The sequence below is a fragment of the Pecten maximus genome, chromosome 3 (assembly GCF_902652985.1).
Source record: "Pecten maximus chromosome 3, xPecMax1.1, whole genome shotgun sequence".
Lineage (NCBI taxonomy): Eukaryota > Metazoa > Mollusca > Bivalvia > Pectinida > Pectinidae > Pecten > Pecten maximus.
The window spans coordinates 24803657-24819538 of NC_047017.1; the positions used below are offsets into that span (position 1 = coordinate 24803657).

At 36.0% G+C, this 15882-nt stretch overlaps 1 protein-coding gene across 13 annotated transcripts in view; it reads left to right on the forward strand.

The window, feature by feature from the left end:
* LOC117323675 overlaps positions 1-15882 on the forward strand; it is a 105578-nt gene that overhangs the window by 59901 nt on the left and 29795 nt on the right. For 11 of the 13 annotated variants that reach the window (XM_033879040.1, XM_033879039.1, XM_033879046.1 and 8 more), the window contains exons 2-3: positions 10150-10330; positions 12391-12438. In XM_033879040.1, the coding sequence (XP_033734931.1) occupies positions 10156-10330; positions 12391-12438 (223 nt within the window). In that variant the 5' untranslated portion in view covers positions 10150-10155. Of the gene's footprint in view, positions 1-239; positions 427-3628; positions 3767-10149; positions 10331-12390; positions 12439-15882 lie in introns of those variants that run through there. The other 2 variants (XM_033879038.1, XM_033879037.1) reach the window with 2 other exon arrangements.

A 15882-nucleotide genomic window follows, 5' to 3' on the forward strand; every position in this document is an offset into this window, starting at 1 on the left:
TCAAATTGAGCTGCAATGGTTTTAAAATAAATTCCGGTTTTCGTTAAATTTCCTCCAATATGGAATTAACAAGATGAATATCTGTTTTGTCCCTTTTAGGGCGTGTTTGAATTGTAAATTTCCCATAACGCTGACCTGTTATGTGGTTAAATATCGTAGTGCTGCAGTGTCTGCAAGAAGTGCCCGCACCGTTCAGTTTGAACTTTGACCCCAAAGTAAGGTCACGATCAACATGGATGCTGAACGTTGTCGCTTTGTTCTGTGCGTGTTCATAATATTTCAACTGTCTTAGGATCGTGTAGGTTTGACGTTCTGTGACACCGGAGTGTATAAAGTGTATCTAGTTTATATGTTCACACTCTGTGAAGGATAATCCGGCTCTTCAAAATACGTCATTATGTCATACTCACACATGTACGAGCTGAGGTGAGTAGCAGACTGCTTCACAGGTAACCTGGCAACAGAAATATTTACCAGCTTGACTAGAAACAACTGTCTCTACAAAAAGATACAATAACATAGGCCTGCACGCATGGCGCTATTTTATAACTCAAATTGTGTGTAACCAGAGGCTTAAAATATGATGTTTTCAATATGGAATTATATTGGGCCTAGCCATTTTTAAAACAATGGTACCTAGCTATAGGACTACACCAGGGTCACAGGGGTAAGACATGATATTGGGGCAAAATTTAGTAGGCCAAAACTATAGTGTATAATTACACAGTACATCATCAAATATATTTTAGATTACAAACAAACCTAGCATCTTAACAAGAGACGCAAAACTTAATGGGTATACTATACATACAATGTATTTAAGGCTTTTCTAACAGACAAATGTAATTAAAGTCACCTTCCTCTGAGCTACAGTAGCACACTCAATTCAATGAGGCCTAACTGTTATTCCTTGTTTGGGGGGAATAGATAGACCTAGTGGTAGCCAGTCTGGGACTGGGTGTTAACTTACATTTCAATAGATATCTCATTTTTAGCTCACCTGGCCCGAAGGGCCGGTGAGCTTATGCCATGGTGCAGCGTCCGTCGTCCGGCGTCCGGCGTCCGTCGTCCGTCAACTTTTTCTTTAAATTGCTACTAGTCCTAAAGTATTGAATGGATTTTCACAAAATTTGGTCAGGAACATCCTTGGGGGAAGGGGAACAGAGTTTGTATATATTTTTACTCTGAACCCCCAGGGGCCTGAGGGGCGGGGCCAAATAGGGGAAATAGGGTTATTCCTTTAAATCGCTACTAGTCATAAAGTTATGAATGAATTTGAACCAAATTTGGTCAGGAACATCCTTGGGGGAAGGGGAACAGAGTTTGTATACATTTTTACTCTGAACCCCCAGGGGCCTGAGGGGCGGGGCCAAATAGGGGAAATAGGGTTAATCCTTTAAATCGCTACTAGTCATAAAGTTATGAATGAATTTGAACCAAATTGGTCAGGAATATCCTTGGCAGAAGGGGAACAGAGTTTGTATACATTTTTACTCTGAACCCCCAGGGGCCTGAGGGGCGGGGCCAAATAGGGGAAATAGGGTTATTCCTTTTAAATCGCTACTAGTCATAAAGTTATGAATGAATTTGAACCAAATTTGGTCAGAACATCCTTGCAGAAGGGGAACAGAGTTTGTATACATTTTTTACTCTGAACCCCCAGGGGCCTGAGGGGCAGGGCCAAATAGGGGAAATAGGGTTAATCCTTTAAATCGCTACTAGTCATAAAGTTATGAATGAATTTGAACCAGATTTGGTCAGGAACATCCTTGGCAGAAGGGGAACAGAGTTTGTATAAATTTTTACTCTGAACCCCCAGGGGCCTGAGGGGCAGGGCCAAATAGGGGAAATAGGGTTAATCATTTAAATCGCTACTAGTCATAAAGTTATGAATGAATTTGAACCAAATTTGGTCAGGAACATCCTTGGCAGAAAGGGAACAGAGTTTGTATAAATTTTTACTCTGAACCCGCAGGGGCCTGAGGGGCGGGGCCAAATAGGGGAAATAGAGTTATTCCTTTAAATCGTTACTAGTCATAAAGTTATGAATGAATTTGAACCAAATTTGGTCAGTAACATCCTTGGCAGAAAGGAAACAGAGTTTGTATACATTTTTACTTTGAACCCCCAGGGGCCTGAGGGGCAGGGCCAAATAGGGGAAATAGGGTTAATCCTTTAAATCGTTACTAGTCATAAAGTTATGAATGAATTTGAACCAAATTTGGTCAGTAACATCCTTGGCAGAAAGGAAACAGAGTTTGTATACATTTTTACTTTGAACCCCCAGGGGCCTGAGGGGCAGGGCCAAATAGGGGAAATAGGGTTAATCCTTTAAATCATTACTAGTCATAAAGTTATTAATGAATTTGAACCAGATTTGGTCAGGAACATCCTTGGAGGAAGAGGAACAGAGTTTGTTTAAATCTTTATTCTCAACCCCCAGGGGCCTGAGGGGTGGGGGGAAATAGGGTCACTCCTTTAAATCGCTACTACTCCTGAAGTATTGAATAGCTTTTCACCAAATTTGGTCAGGAATATCCTTGAGGGGAGGGGGAACAGAGTTTATATGAATTTTTACTCTGTACCCCTAGGGGCCTAAGGGGCAGGGCCAAGTAGGGGAAATAGAGATTAGTCTTTTAATTGCTACTAGTCATAAAGTTTTAAATGGACTTAAACCAAATATGGTCAGGAATATTCATTGGAGAAGGGGAACCGAGTTGGTATAATGTTTTACTCTGAATCTCCAGGGGACTGAGGAGTGGGGTCTGATAGGGAAAATAGGGGTTAATCCTTTAAATCGCTATTAATTATTAAGTTACGAATGGATTTTAACTAAATTTGGTCAGGAACATCCAGAGAGGAAGGGGGGGAAAGAGTTTGTATAAATATTGAGGGGCCTGAGGGGCTGGGCCAAATAGGGAAATAGGGGTTACTCCTTTAAATCGTTATTTTCATAAAGTTATGAATGGATTTGAACCAAATTTGGTCTGGAATATCCTTAGGGGAAGGGGGAAAGGGAGTTTATATAAATATTGACTCTGACCCCCAAGGGGCATGAAGGGAGGGGCCAAATAGGGGAAATAGAGATTTGAGTTTTAAATGGATTTGAACCCAATTTGGTCAGAAACATCCCTGGTGATGGGGGAACAGATTTTGATCTGATATTGAGCTAAATGTAGCAAGCTTGGGTGAAGGGCTACCATGCAAGTTTGTTCAAATGAGTGACCTAGACCTACATTCAAGGTTGTAAGGCTCAAATATGTTAAAATATTTAAACAATGATTTCTCAATGACCAAGAGACACAGACTTGACATTGGACAGTAGAATTCTGGAATGAAGGGCTACAAAATGTGTTTTAGATACATATAAACCTAGCCCACTCAGATTGAAGTGGTGGTGATCGAGCTTAGTATTTGTGTAAATGACCTAGATAAATTTGCATTAGAAGCAGGTGAGCAATACAGGCCCATTAATTACATTGTTCACAATAAACTTTCCACATGTTCATCCAGGTGTGCAACACACTTCGTCGTCCCACTTCCTTGTCTCATAATACCTACAGGTATATTTCATGTGGTTGCCTGGAAAACTTATGACATTCACTTAAATATATTATTTTTGATTACCGTATAATGACTCCGATGAAAATGTGGAAAATTACGGAAGAGAAGATATAGGTGATGTACTTTTACCTATAAAAGTGAGGCTCTATAGCCTAAATGCAATGTAAACTGGCCATCGCCATTACCAGTGACCAGATAGTCGGTGAGTCATGCATTACCTATTGATTTGTACACTTGTATTTTGTATAGTTTTATTAGTGTCTATCTCCCTTTGTGATATGCTAACCTTTTCATAGTTTTTCTCAAAATGTCAGGAGCACAGCAGCCTTGTTACTAATGGTCAGATTCGTTTGTCACTCCCATTGAAATGTTATATTATTATGGTAGATCTCCTGGGAAAACACACGGAGAGGTGGCACAATGTATCTACTAAAATAATACAATAATATACATGTATAGACCTGTAAAAACCACTATCTTACTCTCTAGAACTATATAATATCAAAAGAAAACACTATTTTACTCCTAGGCCTAGTAGACCTACAAAAACACATTATTTTCTTTAGACCTATGTCATAAAACACTATCTTACTCCCTAGACTACAGTAACCTAGATTTCACTCTAGAGACTTGTGATTTTATGAAAATATTGAATAACTTTCAGAGAAATAGAGTTCATGTTGAAAAGTTAAGCAATGAATGGTTCAGATATATATGTATGTTTCTAGATTCAGGATAAATTATTTCAAACAACTGACTGATTGTAAGCTGCAACTAGCGATTAGCCTGAATTATGAATTATAATAGAAAATCAACTGGAAAAATGTAATGAAATCGATAATTGATGCCAAACTGAAAAAAGTTAATTAACATAAATTTAATATATTGGTTCAAAACTGACAGAATTGTCTTATCTCAAAAAGCTAAAACAGATTTTATATATTTTTTTGGTGGTGGTGCATGGGTACCTAGTAATAAATTGTTATTAATATTCATTATTCAGCAAGGTAATTTAAGCTGCTTAGATTATGCATTTTATGGATTGCCAATGAAATATTCCTAGACACATGATGGCCATGATCGAAACATTGTGAATATTGTGTAGGATTTTATAACATGATTAATTTTCAATGTAACCTAGGTAAATTTTGAAAACTATTGCCAATGATATCAGCTAAAACTGAGTCCAGCTGCTGGCTGTTATTACACAGCCACAGTAATGACCACATTAATGACTGTTTATCAATCTTCTATTAGCTTTTAAATGGCCTTTAGTTGTGTATCATACATTGGCCTTGGTAAACAGTTAACGTTTTCTTTTTTACTTAATTCTGAAATTTTGGCAGAAGTAGATATATGCTAGCTAGGATGAAGGGCTACCATATTTGCTCAAATGAATGACCCTGAGTGCCTGACCTACTTTTAAGGTCACATTGGTAAATGTATTAAATTATTAGGGTTCAAGTGTACTAAAATCATTAAAAATTTATTGAAATTGAGCCAGTAGCATTCTGGGATGCAATTAAGGCTACCAAACTTGTTCAAATGAATACTAGTATAACCTTGACCCATTTTGAAGGTTACAGGGGTCAACTGTGTTAAATTATTAGGGTTCAATTGTGTTTAAATCTTTAAACAAATTCTTGAAATTGGGCCGATAGCATGCTGGGATATTACAAACGACTACCATTTTTTCCCCCAATAAATGACCTTGACCTACTTTAAATGTAAAATGGGTCAAACATGTTAAAATCTTTAAATGACTTCTTCTGAATAACCAATTCAAGAGGCCAATCAATATAATGTTGGGCCAGTAGCATGTTAGGTCATCATGAAGGGCTTCCAAGTTTGTTTCATCTGAAAATTATTTGCAAAAATTACTGCACTCTTTGTTATGCACATTGGATATCACATACTTCATTCTAATTTATAATTACTATAGAGTATCAAGAAATCATAAAAGTCATTTGAAAAGGATTAATAACCTTGATCCATATTCATAGGTAGTTCACATGTTTCAACAATTTTTCAGACTTAGTGCTGTATGTGTTAGATAATTTTATATTGGTACGGCTTAAACATCATTAAACTAAGTGTATTTATAATAATTAAGTTGTGTAATACATAATATTAAACTCTACATCTGGCCTGTATACGAGCCAATGGAAAACAAATCAGTTAACTCTGATTTAATAAGCGAAAAAAGTAGTTTCCCTATATTATAACTTGGTCAGCTAGTCCTATTAGTGATCATGAGGCCTGGAAGTAGGTTCAGCCACTGTAGCACATATAAGTATGTTATACTAATTACCAAAAGTCTGTGTTAGGCCTTTGATCTTGTTAGTAATGGTGTAATCTCCTGCTTCAGGCAGGAATACCACTCTAGGAGAGTTTCACAGCATGATAATGATTTGTGAGAGCTTTAGAAAATTGCTTTAAAGTTTACAACACTTTTGACATCAATAAATACTGCATTAGCTGTCAATACTTCTAAAAGCACTTTTAAAAAATGGTTCTATTGAGACTGCAAATAATTTTATATCATTTGCGAAAAAGATTTGAAAAACTGATGGACATGACTGTATAGTGTATATTGATAAACTCCATGGAAACTGCTTGCTCCACTGAATGTGTAAATTAATCTATCTGCATTTATTTTAATAATAATCAAAAAGACGTATTTTAATAAGACATAATCAGACCTGTAGATTGTTTATCAAATGAAATTGTGAATTCATATATGCTGTCAGTCAAGATAAAAGATGATGTAAAGAGTCATGCTGTGGCTTTTTGTGGAAATCTAAGGTAATGTTTCCTTGCATGTTGCGAATACAAGCTTATTATTCCCTGCATGACAATGACATCTGGAAGGGGACATAGCATTCTGTTCGTATGTATGGCTGCATAAACATTTAAGTTCATATATATATTCACCTTTTGTCAGTGATCTTGTGACTTCATTTTTAACTGAATTTGGATTTTATTCATGTGATAGCTATATAGTCAAGTATGAAAATACATGAATTATTTTGAACTATTTAAGGTTTCCAAGGTCAAGGACTGTAAAGGTCACTTACTATCTATAGAAAATCTTTGTCATCATTATACATTGTAATATGTCTTTCAATCAGTTTCATATATTGGTCAAGTCATGAGAATTATATATACCTCAAACAAGTTCGTGTTTCAGTCTGGACGAGAACAAGGACAACATTACTTCTGCTATTTATAGAAAATAACTGGTGTTCTAGCAATCAAATTAATATTTGAATGAATTCTGATCAAACTTCATATAATGATCAAATATGAGAATATCCAGAAAGAGTTCATGTTTTAGGGTGCCAAGGTCAAGGGCAAGGTTACTGGTACTATTTTAGGAAATCTATTTGTCAGCTTTCTAGCAATGTCATTATTTAATGTATTTTAATCAAACTTCATATGACGGTCAGGAATGAGAATATACCTTGAACAAGTAAATGGCTTGCAGGGCTTATAAAATTTGTTAATATATGCTTACAAGATATTTTGGCTGGTTTACCAGCGATGAGGGAGTTTGTATTGCTACAGTTTCTCCTGAAGTGTTTTCATTGTTTCAAGGTATCTGTTATGAAGCTCCAAGATTGAGAAATTGTCTGGGAGTTTCTATTAAGTTCTGTTTATACCTACCACCTGAAATATTGTCTATTAAGTCTATGCATAGTTACTTAAGCATACAAGGCAAACTTTGACTCATACAGAACTGAATTTGTGGTGAGTTATGTGTCATCTATTCTAAAAGAAGAAAGTACACATGATAATGTGAACCAACAGTATAAGCTGGTGAAATGTGAGACACATATTACATTGCCAGACCCGTACTATATGTGGGTTATCTGGCTTTAATGATTATTAATGGACAATGTGGTTGTAACAGTATAGCCAGCCACTGATGATCAATTATTGTATGACAACTTAGCCCAAGCACTGTTTCCTGTACTGACAATATATAGCACCAAATTGATACCCTTATGCAATCCAAAATATTTTTCTAGAAACATGACAGATCTGGGGATGTTGCAAGAAGCCTACTTTGAATTCCGAACCACTTTAAGGCTTTGATACCAGTTGCCTCTGAAACATTCTGCTGAAATGACTGACGTGTGTAGTGTCGCATTGTCGCATTGTCGCAGTGTTGGTATAACAACCATAAATGTGACATGTAAATTTGAACAAATGTTTAACTTTATGTCCTGCAGTATATATAATCTCATCCAGTATTTTGTATAATTGCTAACTTAATGCAATTTTGCCTCAGACATTCAGAGATCAATGCTTAATTATGCTTATATGAGTAAGTTCCACCAATATGGTTACATTAGGTGACAGATCATGTATATACATAAATGACACCTTCAATTCATTTGATTATACACACTTGTAACATGACCAGTAACCTCTGAAACCTATGGTGCTCCGTTAGGGCCAAATTTCCATTATCGCTTCTTCGACCTAAACGTGAAAGAGTGAAGGAGCAAAAACATGATGGCAAAGGAGCAAAAATACGCTGGTGAAGGAGCAAAGGAGCAAAGAAGCGAAGGAGCGAAAATAAGATTGGGAAGGAGCAAAAACACATGGCAAAGGAGCAAAAGGAGAAGAAGCAAAGGAGTGAAGTTCCATCGCTCCTTCACCATTGTGTTTTCCCTCCTTCACCATTGTATATTCGCCTCTTCGCTCCTTCGTTTCTTTGCTCCTTTGCTCTTTTGCCAATGGGTTTTCGCTCCTTCACATTTAGGTCAAAGGAGTGAAGGAGTGATATTGGAAATTACGGAACACCATAGAAACCTATTGCTATCATATATTTTGACTATTGTATACCTGTTGTATTGCCTCAGTTTGTAAATGAAAACCAGTTTGTCCAAAGACAAATCTGGTTCTCAACTTTGTATACACCTTGACGATTCCACATTTAATACCGTGATCTGAGTAACCTCTGAAAACTACATACATAATCAGCTTTTGTTAAAATAAGATGTGTAAAAACTGTACCAAGATTTAACATTTTCCGTGCCAATTTAAATTGGATTTCATTGTGTTACTGAAGGTGTTAAAGCTGAATATGAAAGCCTTTGGTGTATTACAATAGTATTACAATAGTCTACCAGACCATCTGGGAGTCAGGTGGTCAGAATTTAACTCCGATGTACTACATGTGTTTTACATTACTACAACAGTGAAACTGATTCACCTGTTGTCAGTATGATTTTGGTAAGGTTTTCTGCTGGATGTCTTTGACAGTGCACTTCAGTGAGATAGCACTATAAAATCAGCATCAGTTATACCACAGCCTCCCAAAATATGCACATAGTACTCATCAAATACATGTATCTTGCACACAGGAGAGGCTGCCCTTGAAACACTTTAAACCCTGCCTCACGGTACACAGTTTATGTAACCTGTTTAACAACATCTAAGTGTGTTACTCATTTATTGAGTGCATGTGGCTGCAGAGGTAGGCACACCCACAAAATACCAGGAACAATCCTGTTGAGAGTGGGAGGGAGAGCTGTTACAGTAATTGATTTGCAGGCATGTATACAGAGGTTCCATTATTATATGATGGAGGATATTGAATTGACACTAATTAAAATCAATTACATCATTATAGATCTAATTTAGAATTTGACTATTAATTTTTATGTCATAATTTATCACTTATTCCATATCAGTGTATAATTATACGTTCATGGTGTTCATGCAGTCCCAATGCCAGTCTGTGTTAATTTAATTTATCTTCATAATTTTATAACAACCTGTACTTGCATGAATTGGAAAACAATAGTAATCTTTTCATAAATAGCTATAGAAAGACAATTAAAAAATGTTACCATTTTGGAAATATTAATATCTTCTTTGCATATTTTCTGGTCAGAATATATAAGGTAAAAAGTAAAACACATCCCTCTGTCTTATCTCTGATTGGAATCAAACCCTGGTCTATAACAATGATGATTATCCCCAACTCATACTTCCTGGGCCAAAAGCATGCTCCATCAGCTGAGTGCTTGATAGAGACCATAACACCACATGCTCATTTTACACTACTAGTCCTCCATGTTTTCATGAGATTTCTGAAATTTCAACTAAGACTATAAATACCATCAGAGTGGGATTTTTTTGGGTACCAATATACTAAGAACAAAGAAATGTTACACATTCCTGCAAAGTACCAATACAGGTTTTGGTGGGATAATGCCCATTTCTACCTTCTGAGCCAAAGAAGCATGTTCTGTTAGCTGAGTGTCAGAGACCATACATTTAACACTGTACAAACCTGACACTTAAAGCAAACCAGCTCCTTTTAAACTCTTGAAAAATTTGAAGCAGAGACTTAAATACCTCACGATTATGATGGGTGTTTTATTCAGATTTACATGTACATATTAGATGCACTATATGTACTGTTCAGCAACCATGCAGTCCATATCACAATTGGTTAAGTGTTTAACAAACTCAACTTCAGCAAATGAGATTTTGCCAGATTAGGGCAAGTAAAAAGTATGTATTTATATTGTTACTGTAGATAATGGAGTTTTATGTATATTACAGCTGACCATGAGTACAGGGGCCTTGCAGTGCTTGAGTACGACTGTGTGTGCCAGCCTACCCGAGCCCATCCACCCGTGTGCCCTCCTGCCGCCAACTGACCCAGATCAACTCAAGTTCCCAGACATCTTTAATAGTATACAGAATTTCAAACTTACCAAACCTACCTGGTCAGACTACACAGGTAAGGCCATTGAATTGCTGTAAAAGCATTTCACATTCAACACTATATATATCCTTTGTAGTATTTCTAACATAAATTAGGTGACTTTGGAAGTACCTCTTGTTACTGGAGTAAATCAGGGACTGATTAGCTTACTCATGAAGGTCAATTTCTGTTTTTTTTTTTTTATTATTTTCAAGTCAGTCTAACAAAATGCTGCTTCCATGAACAATTATCAAATTATGTAATAAGTAGTTTTGTGATAAATAAAAACACATGGTAGATTTTCATTCATATTTAAGATTTCTGAAATAATCAAATTTTCAGCACACCTGTCCCAGAAAGGCTTATAACTGATGCCATTGTGAAGAATATGTCATTTTCACACATCAACTATTTCAATAAATGATTTCTTTTTAGGTCATCTGACCCGAAGGATGACCTCGACCAACTTTCAAGGTCACCAGGGTCAAATAGGCTAAAATTTTCAAACAACTTCTTCTCAATAATCAATAGTCCCAGGGACTCAATATTAGGCCTGTAGCATGCTGGGGTGAAGGACTTCCAAGTTTGTTTAAATGAATGACCTTGAACCACATTCAATATCACAGGGGTGAAATAGGCTTAAATCTTTAAACAATGATTTTGCGATAGCCAAGAGTCACCAAGACTTGATATTAGGCCAATAGTGTGCTGGGATGAAGGACTAGAACATTTATTGATATGAATAAACCTAGCTTTCGCTGATATTTGAATAAAGTGGTAATCAGCATAGTACACTTTATCTGTAGAAATTACCTCAATCAACTTCAAATTTGCTGTAGAGCCAGATGAGCGATACAGGCACATTGGGCCTGTTGTTCAATGTCCATACAATCCGAAGCTAGTTGAATCTAATGCATTTCAATTTTCACCTTTAAACCATCTTTGTAGTGCACAAATATAAAAAAAAACAGCATTAAATATATACGCTTATTAGGCCAGTACTTTGCTCTAAACACATTCACTAGTAATAATATGATAATCCAGAGATTTGTTCTCATATGAAATGGAAAACGCATGTGAAATGTGAAGAAATTGGAACCATCTATTTGCCTCTAGCCGTTAATTTAGCTGGAAAATAACCTTCTCTTATTTTGTTACTTGGATGGTATGAGGTCATGACCTTAATCATGCCTGATAGTACAGATTAACTCAGAAAGTAGTCAGTATGACCTTCACCTCCATATATATGTACTGTGGAGTTAATTCTACTGATGGTTTGGTCAGGTGGATCAGAGGCTAATCCGATCCAAACGAAGCATCAGATCTCCAGCTATGACATCTATTATGCTGAAGCTATATATACGTAAAGAAAGGTTGGGGGTAAAAAGTAATTGGCCTGTCAGATTTAAAGAATTCGGCATCATTTAATGTCTGGTTTATACCTCATGGGAGACTCCGGGGTAAAGCACCTATAGCGGCACCATGTCCTAAAATAAGTATTAAACTGACTCTTCCTGTATTAAAGGACTTTGTGACCTTAAAAGCAATATGTCAGTTTCCCTGATCCTGCAGTAAGATGTAACCTTTCACAGCTTCATCTGTTGGTCTGTGAAGGTTTATCTAATTTCTTACAAATTTTAAGTAGATTTAAGTAAACGGCTAACTATACAGATACAACATGGGTGTCCAGAAAGACCTGAGAGGTTGGGACATTACAGTGTTTACCCTTTATGTAGAGAGTAAATTTAAGCAATGTTTGGTTACATCTTGCTAAATCTTAGATTCAAGGAGCATTATTGCCAGTTAAATATATAACAGACATATTACACAGTGGAGCATAAGGGCAATATATCAAAGTAGATGGGTGCATTATTGTTAAACTTCATCTGAACTTCCAAACTTGATTCGAATTATGAAATTGTTTGAAGGTCCTGGTTTCAAGGGCATGCGCAGCTTACTCCAAATTTTAGTTAATTCAAACCAAGACCCTCAACTAGGGTGCCATTCATATATGTGTGTAAAACTTAAATATATTGTTTCCCTTAGAGAGGTAAAAATGTGTTTTACAATAAAATATTTCTTCATTTTGTTTATAGAAAGATGTTTGGGAGGAACTACTGCTTTTCCAACAACAGTCCATACAGGTTAGTGATCGTAAGTCTGAGAAGGTAGTATCCCAGCAAGTACGTATAGCAATCATAAGTCTGGGAGGTCCGTCCTAACAGGTAAGTTATCATAATTAGGTCTGGGAAGTCTGTCCTAACAGGTAAGTTATCATAATTAGGACTGGGAAGTGTGTCCTAACAGGTAAGTTATCATAATTAGGTCTGGGAAGTACAGTCCCAAGTAACTCGTCATAAGTCTGGGAAAAGGTTCTTGACATTGAGCCTGTTATGCTTTCCTATAAAAAAATTTAAGTGAAGGGAGGTTGACCAGTTCAAATGTAGGGAAATGCTGGTAAAGAGAATAACTGGAGAAAACTCAGAAGTTATGTACAGGTAATACATATTTGTGCGATGTGTGTAATGATAAAGAGACAGATAGCTGACGATATGTGTAAAAAATATGTTTTTCTTCATACCAAATTGCCAAAGTAAACAATGAGAGAAAATGGTAACAAAAATTTGAAGATCAAAATGAAACTTTTTGCATCTTTTCATGGTGCAAAGTGACCATTGCTAAACTGTTGCTAAATACCAGGTTAATACTGAAGTTGTTACTTCCTCATAGGGGCAAACACTAAACTAAAGGCCAAAAGTGAGACATTGTCAAGGAAGACATTAGGAAGAATTAAGTTGCTATAAAGAAGAGTAAAGATAAACCCCAAATATAGTCCCCGCTACATCTTTAATTATACATTCTTATGAGGAGGTACAATTCTTATGCTCTATACCTGCAGGGCAGCAGTTTGATTAATGTGCTTATCACAATTTAGGTAACTTGTAAATTTGATATCTAAGTATGTAAAAGTGTACTGAATTTGAACTAGAAAAAGATCATTGAAAAACATTACTCAGACAGCTCTATTATAGAGGCATTGGTTGTGTTGTAAGCGATTGAGTTATCCAATTACACTCTGTCAGTCTGGGTCTAAGGAGCCAGGGAGATGGTGATGAAACCTGCCAACACCAGATGCTCTTCTTCTGACAGCATGTGTTATCTCAAAAACATCTGGCACCAACTCTTTTAAGGTTACTCATCTTGTTAAGTAGGGTCATCTTATCATGAGTATGTACAGGAAAACGTTATTGTTTTACCATATTGACAGTGAACTTGATCACAACTTGATGTTTAACAGAAGTATACATATGCACATCAGTTAACAAAGGAGTTAAAACCTAAACCAATTATTTCCTGAGCAAGTGCTTTTTACAAGTGTGATCAAAGAGTTACATCTACAGATTATAAATAATCTGTACTATGTTATAGGTGGTATTCTAACACCTAAACATGAATCCACTCCGTTGGATGACCTCAGTGACAAAACATGGATAATTACCCCTAAGAAGTTAAATAGCACCAACTGCTGCAATTGCAATTGGCAACCTCTTTGATATTTAATATATATCCATATAACAAATGTCATGCTCATTGCACATTCTTCAATGGTTAAGTTTGGATTTTGAAATATGAGTAATGGTTATACACTGATCCATAATGTAATGTACATCATGTAACACACACTGATCCATAATGTACATCATGTAACACACACTGATCCATAATGTACATCATGTAACACACACTGATCCATAATGTAATGTACATCATGTAACACACACTGATCCATAATGTAATGTACATCATGTAACACACACTGATCCATAGTGTAATGTACATCATGTAACACACACAGATCTATAGTGTAATGTACATCATGTAACACACTCTGATCCATAGTGTAATGTACATCATGTAACACACTCTGATCCATAGTGTAATGTACATAATGTAACACACACTGATCCATAATGTACATCATGTAACACACACTGATCCATAGTGTAATGTACATCATGTAACACACACAGATCTATAGTGTAATGTACATCATGTAACACACTGATCCATAGTGTAATGTACATAATGTAACACACACTGATCCATAATGTACATCATGTAACACACACTGATCCATAGTGTAATGTACATCATGTAACACACTGATCCATAGTGTAATGTACATCATGTAACACACTGATCCATAGTGTAATGTACATCATGTAACACACTGATCCATAATGTAATGTACATCATGTAACACACACTGATCTATAGTGTAATGTACATCATGTAACACACACTGATCCATAGTGTAATGTACATCATGTAACACACACTGATCCATAGTGTGTAATGTACATCATGTAACACACACTGATCCATAGTGTAATGTACATCATGTAACACACACTGATCCATAGTGTAATGTACATCATGTAACACACACTGATCCATAATGTACATCATGTAACACACTGATCCATAGTGTAATGTACATCATGTAACACACTGATCCATAATGTAATGTACATCATGTAACACACACAGATCTATAGTGTAATGTACATCATGTAACACACTGATCAATAGTGTAATGTACATCATGTAACACACACTGATCCATAGTGTAATGTACATCATGTAACACACTGATCTATAATGTAATGTACATCATGTAACACACTGATCCATAGTGTAATGTACATCATGTAACACACTGATCCATAGTGTAATGTACATCATGTAACACACTGATCTATAGTGTAATGTACATCATGTAACACACACTGATCTATAGTGTAATGTACATCATGTAACACACACTGATCCATAGTGTAATGTACATCATGTAACACACACTGATCTATAGTGTAATGTACATCATGTAACACACACTGATCCATAGTGTAATGTACATCATGTAAAACACAGATCTATAGTGTAATGTACATCATGTAACACACTGATCCATAGTGTAATGTACATCATGTAACACACACTGATCCATAATGTACATCATGTAACACACACTGATCTATAGTGTAATGTACATCATGTAACACACACTGATCCATAGTGTAATGTACATCATGTAACACACACAGATCCATAGTGTAATGTACATCATGTAACACACTGATCCATAGTGTAATGTACATCATGTAACACACACTGATCCATAATGTAATGTACATCATGTAACACACACTGATCCATAGTGTAATGTACATCATGTAACACACACTGGTTCATAGTGTAATGTACATCATGTAACACACTGATCAATAGTGTAATGTACATCATGTAACACACACTGATCTATAGTGTAATGTACATCATGTAACACACACTGATCTATAATGTAATGTACATCATGTAACACATACTGATCCATAATGTACATCATGTAACACACACTGATCTATAGTGTAATGTACATCATGTAACACACTGATCCATAGTGTAATGTACATCATGTAACACATACTGATCCATAATGTAATGTACATCATGTAACACACACTGATCCATAGTGTAATGTACATCATGTAACACACTGATCCATAATGTAATGTACATCATGT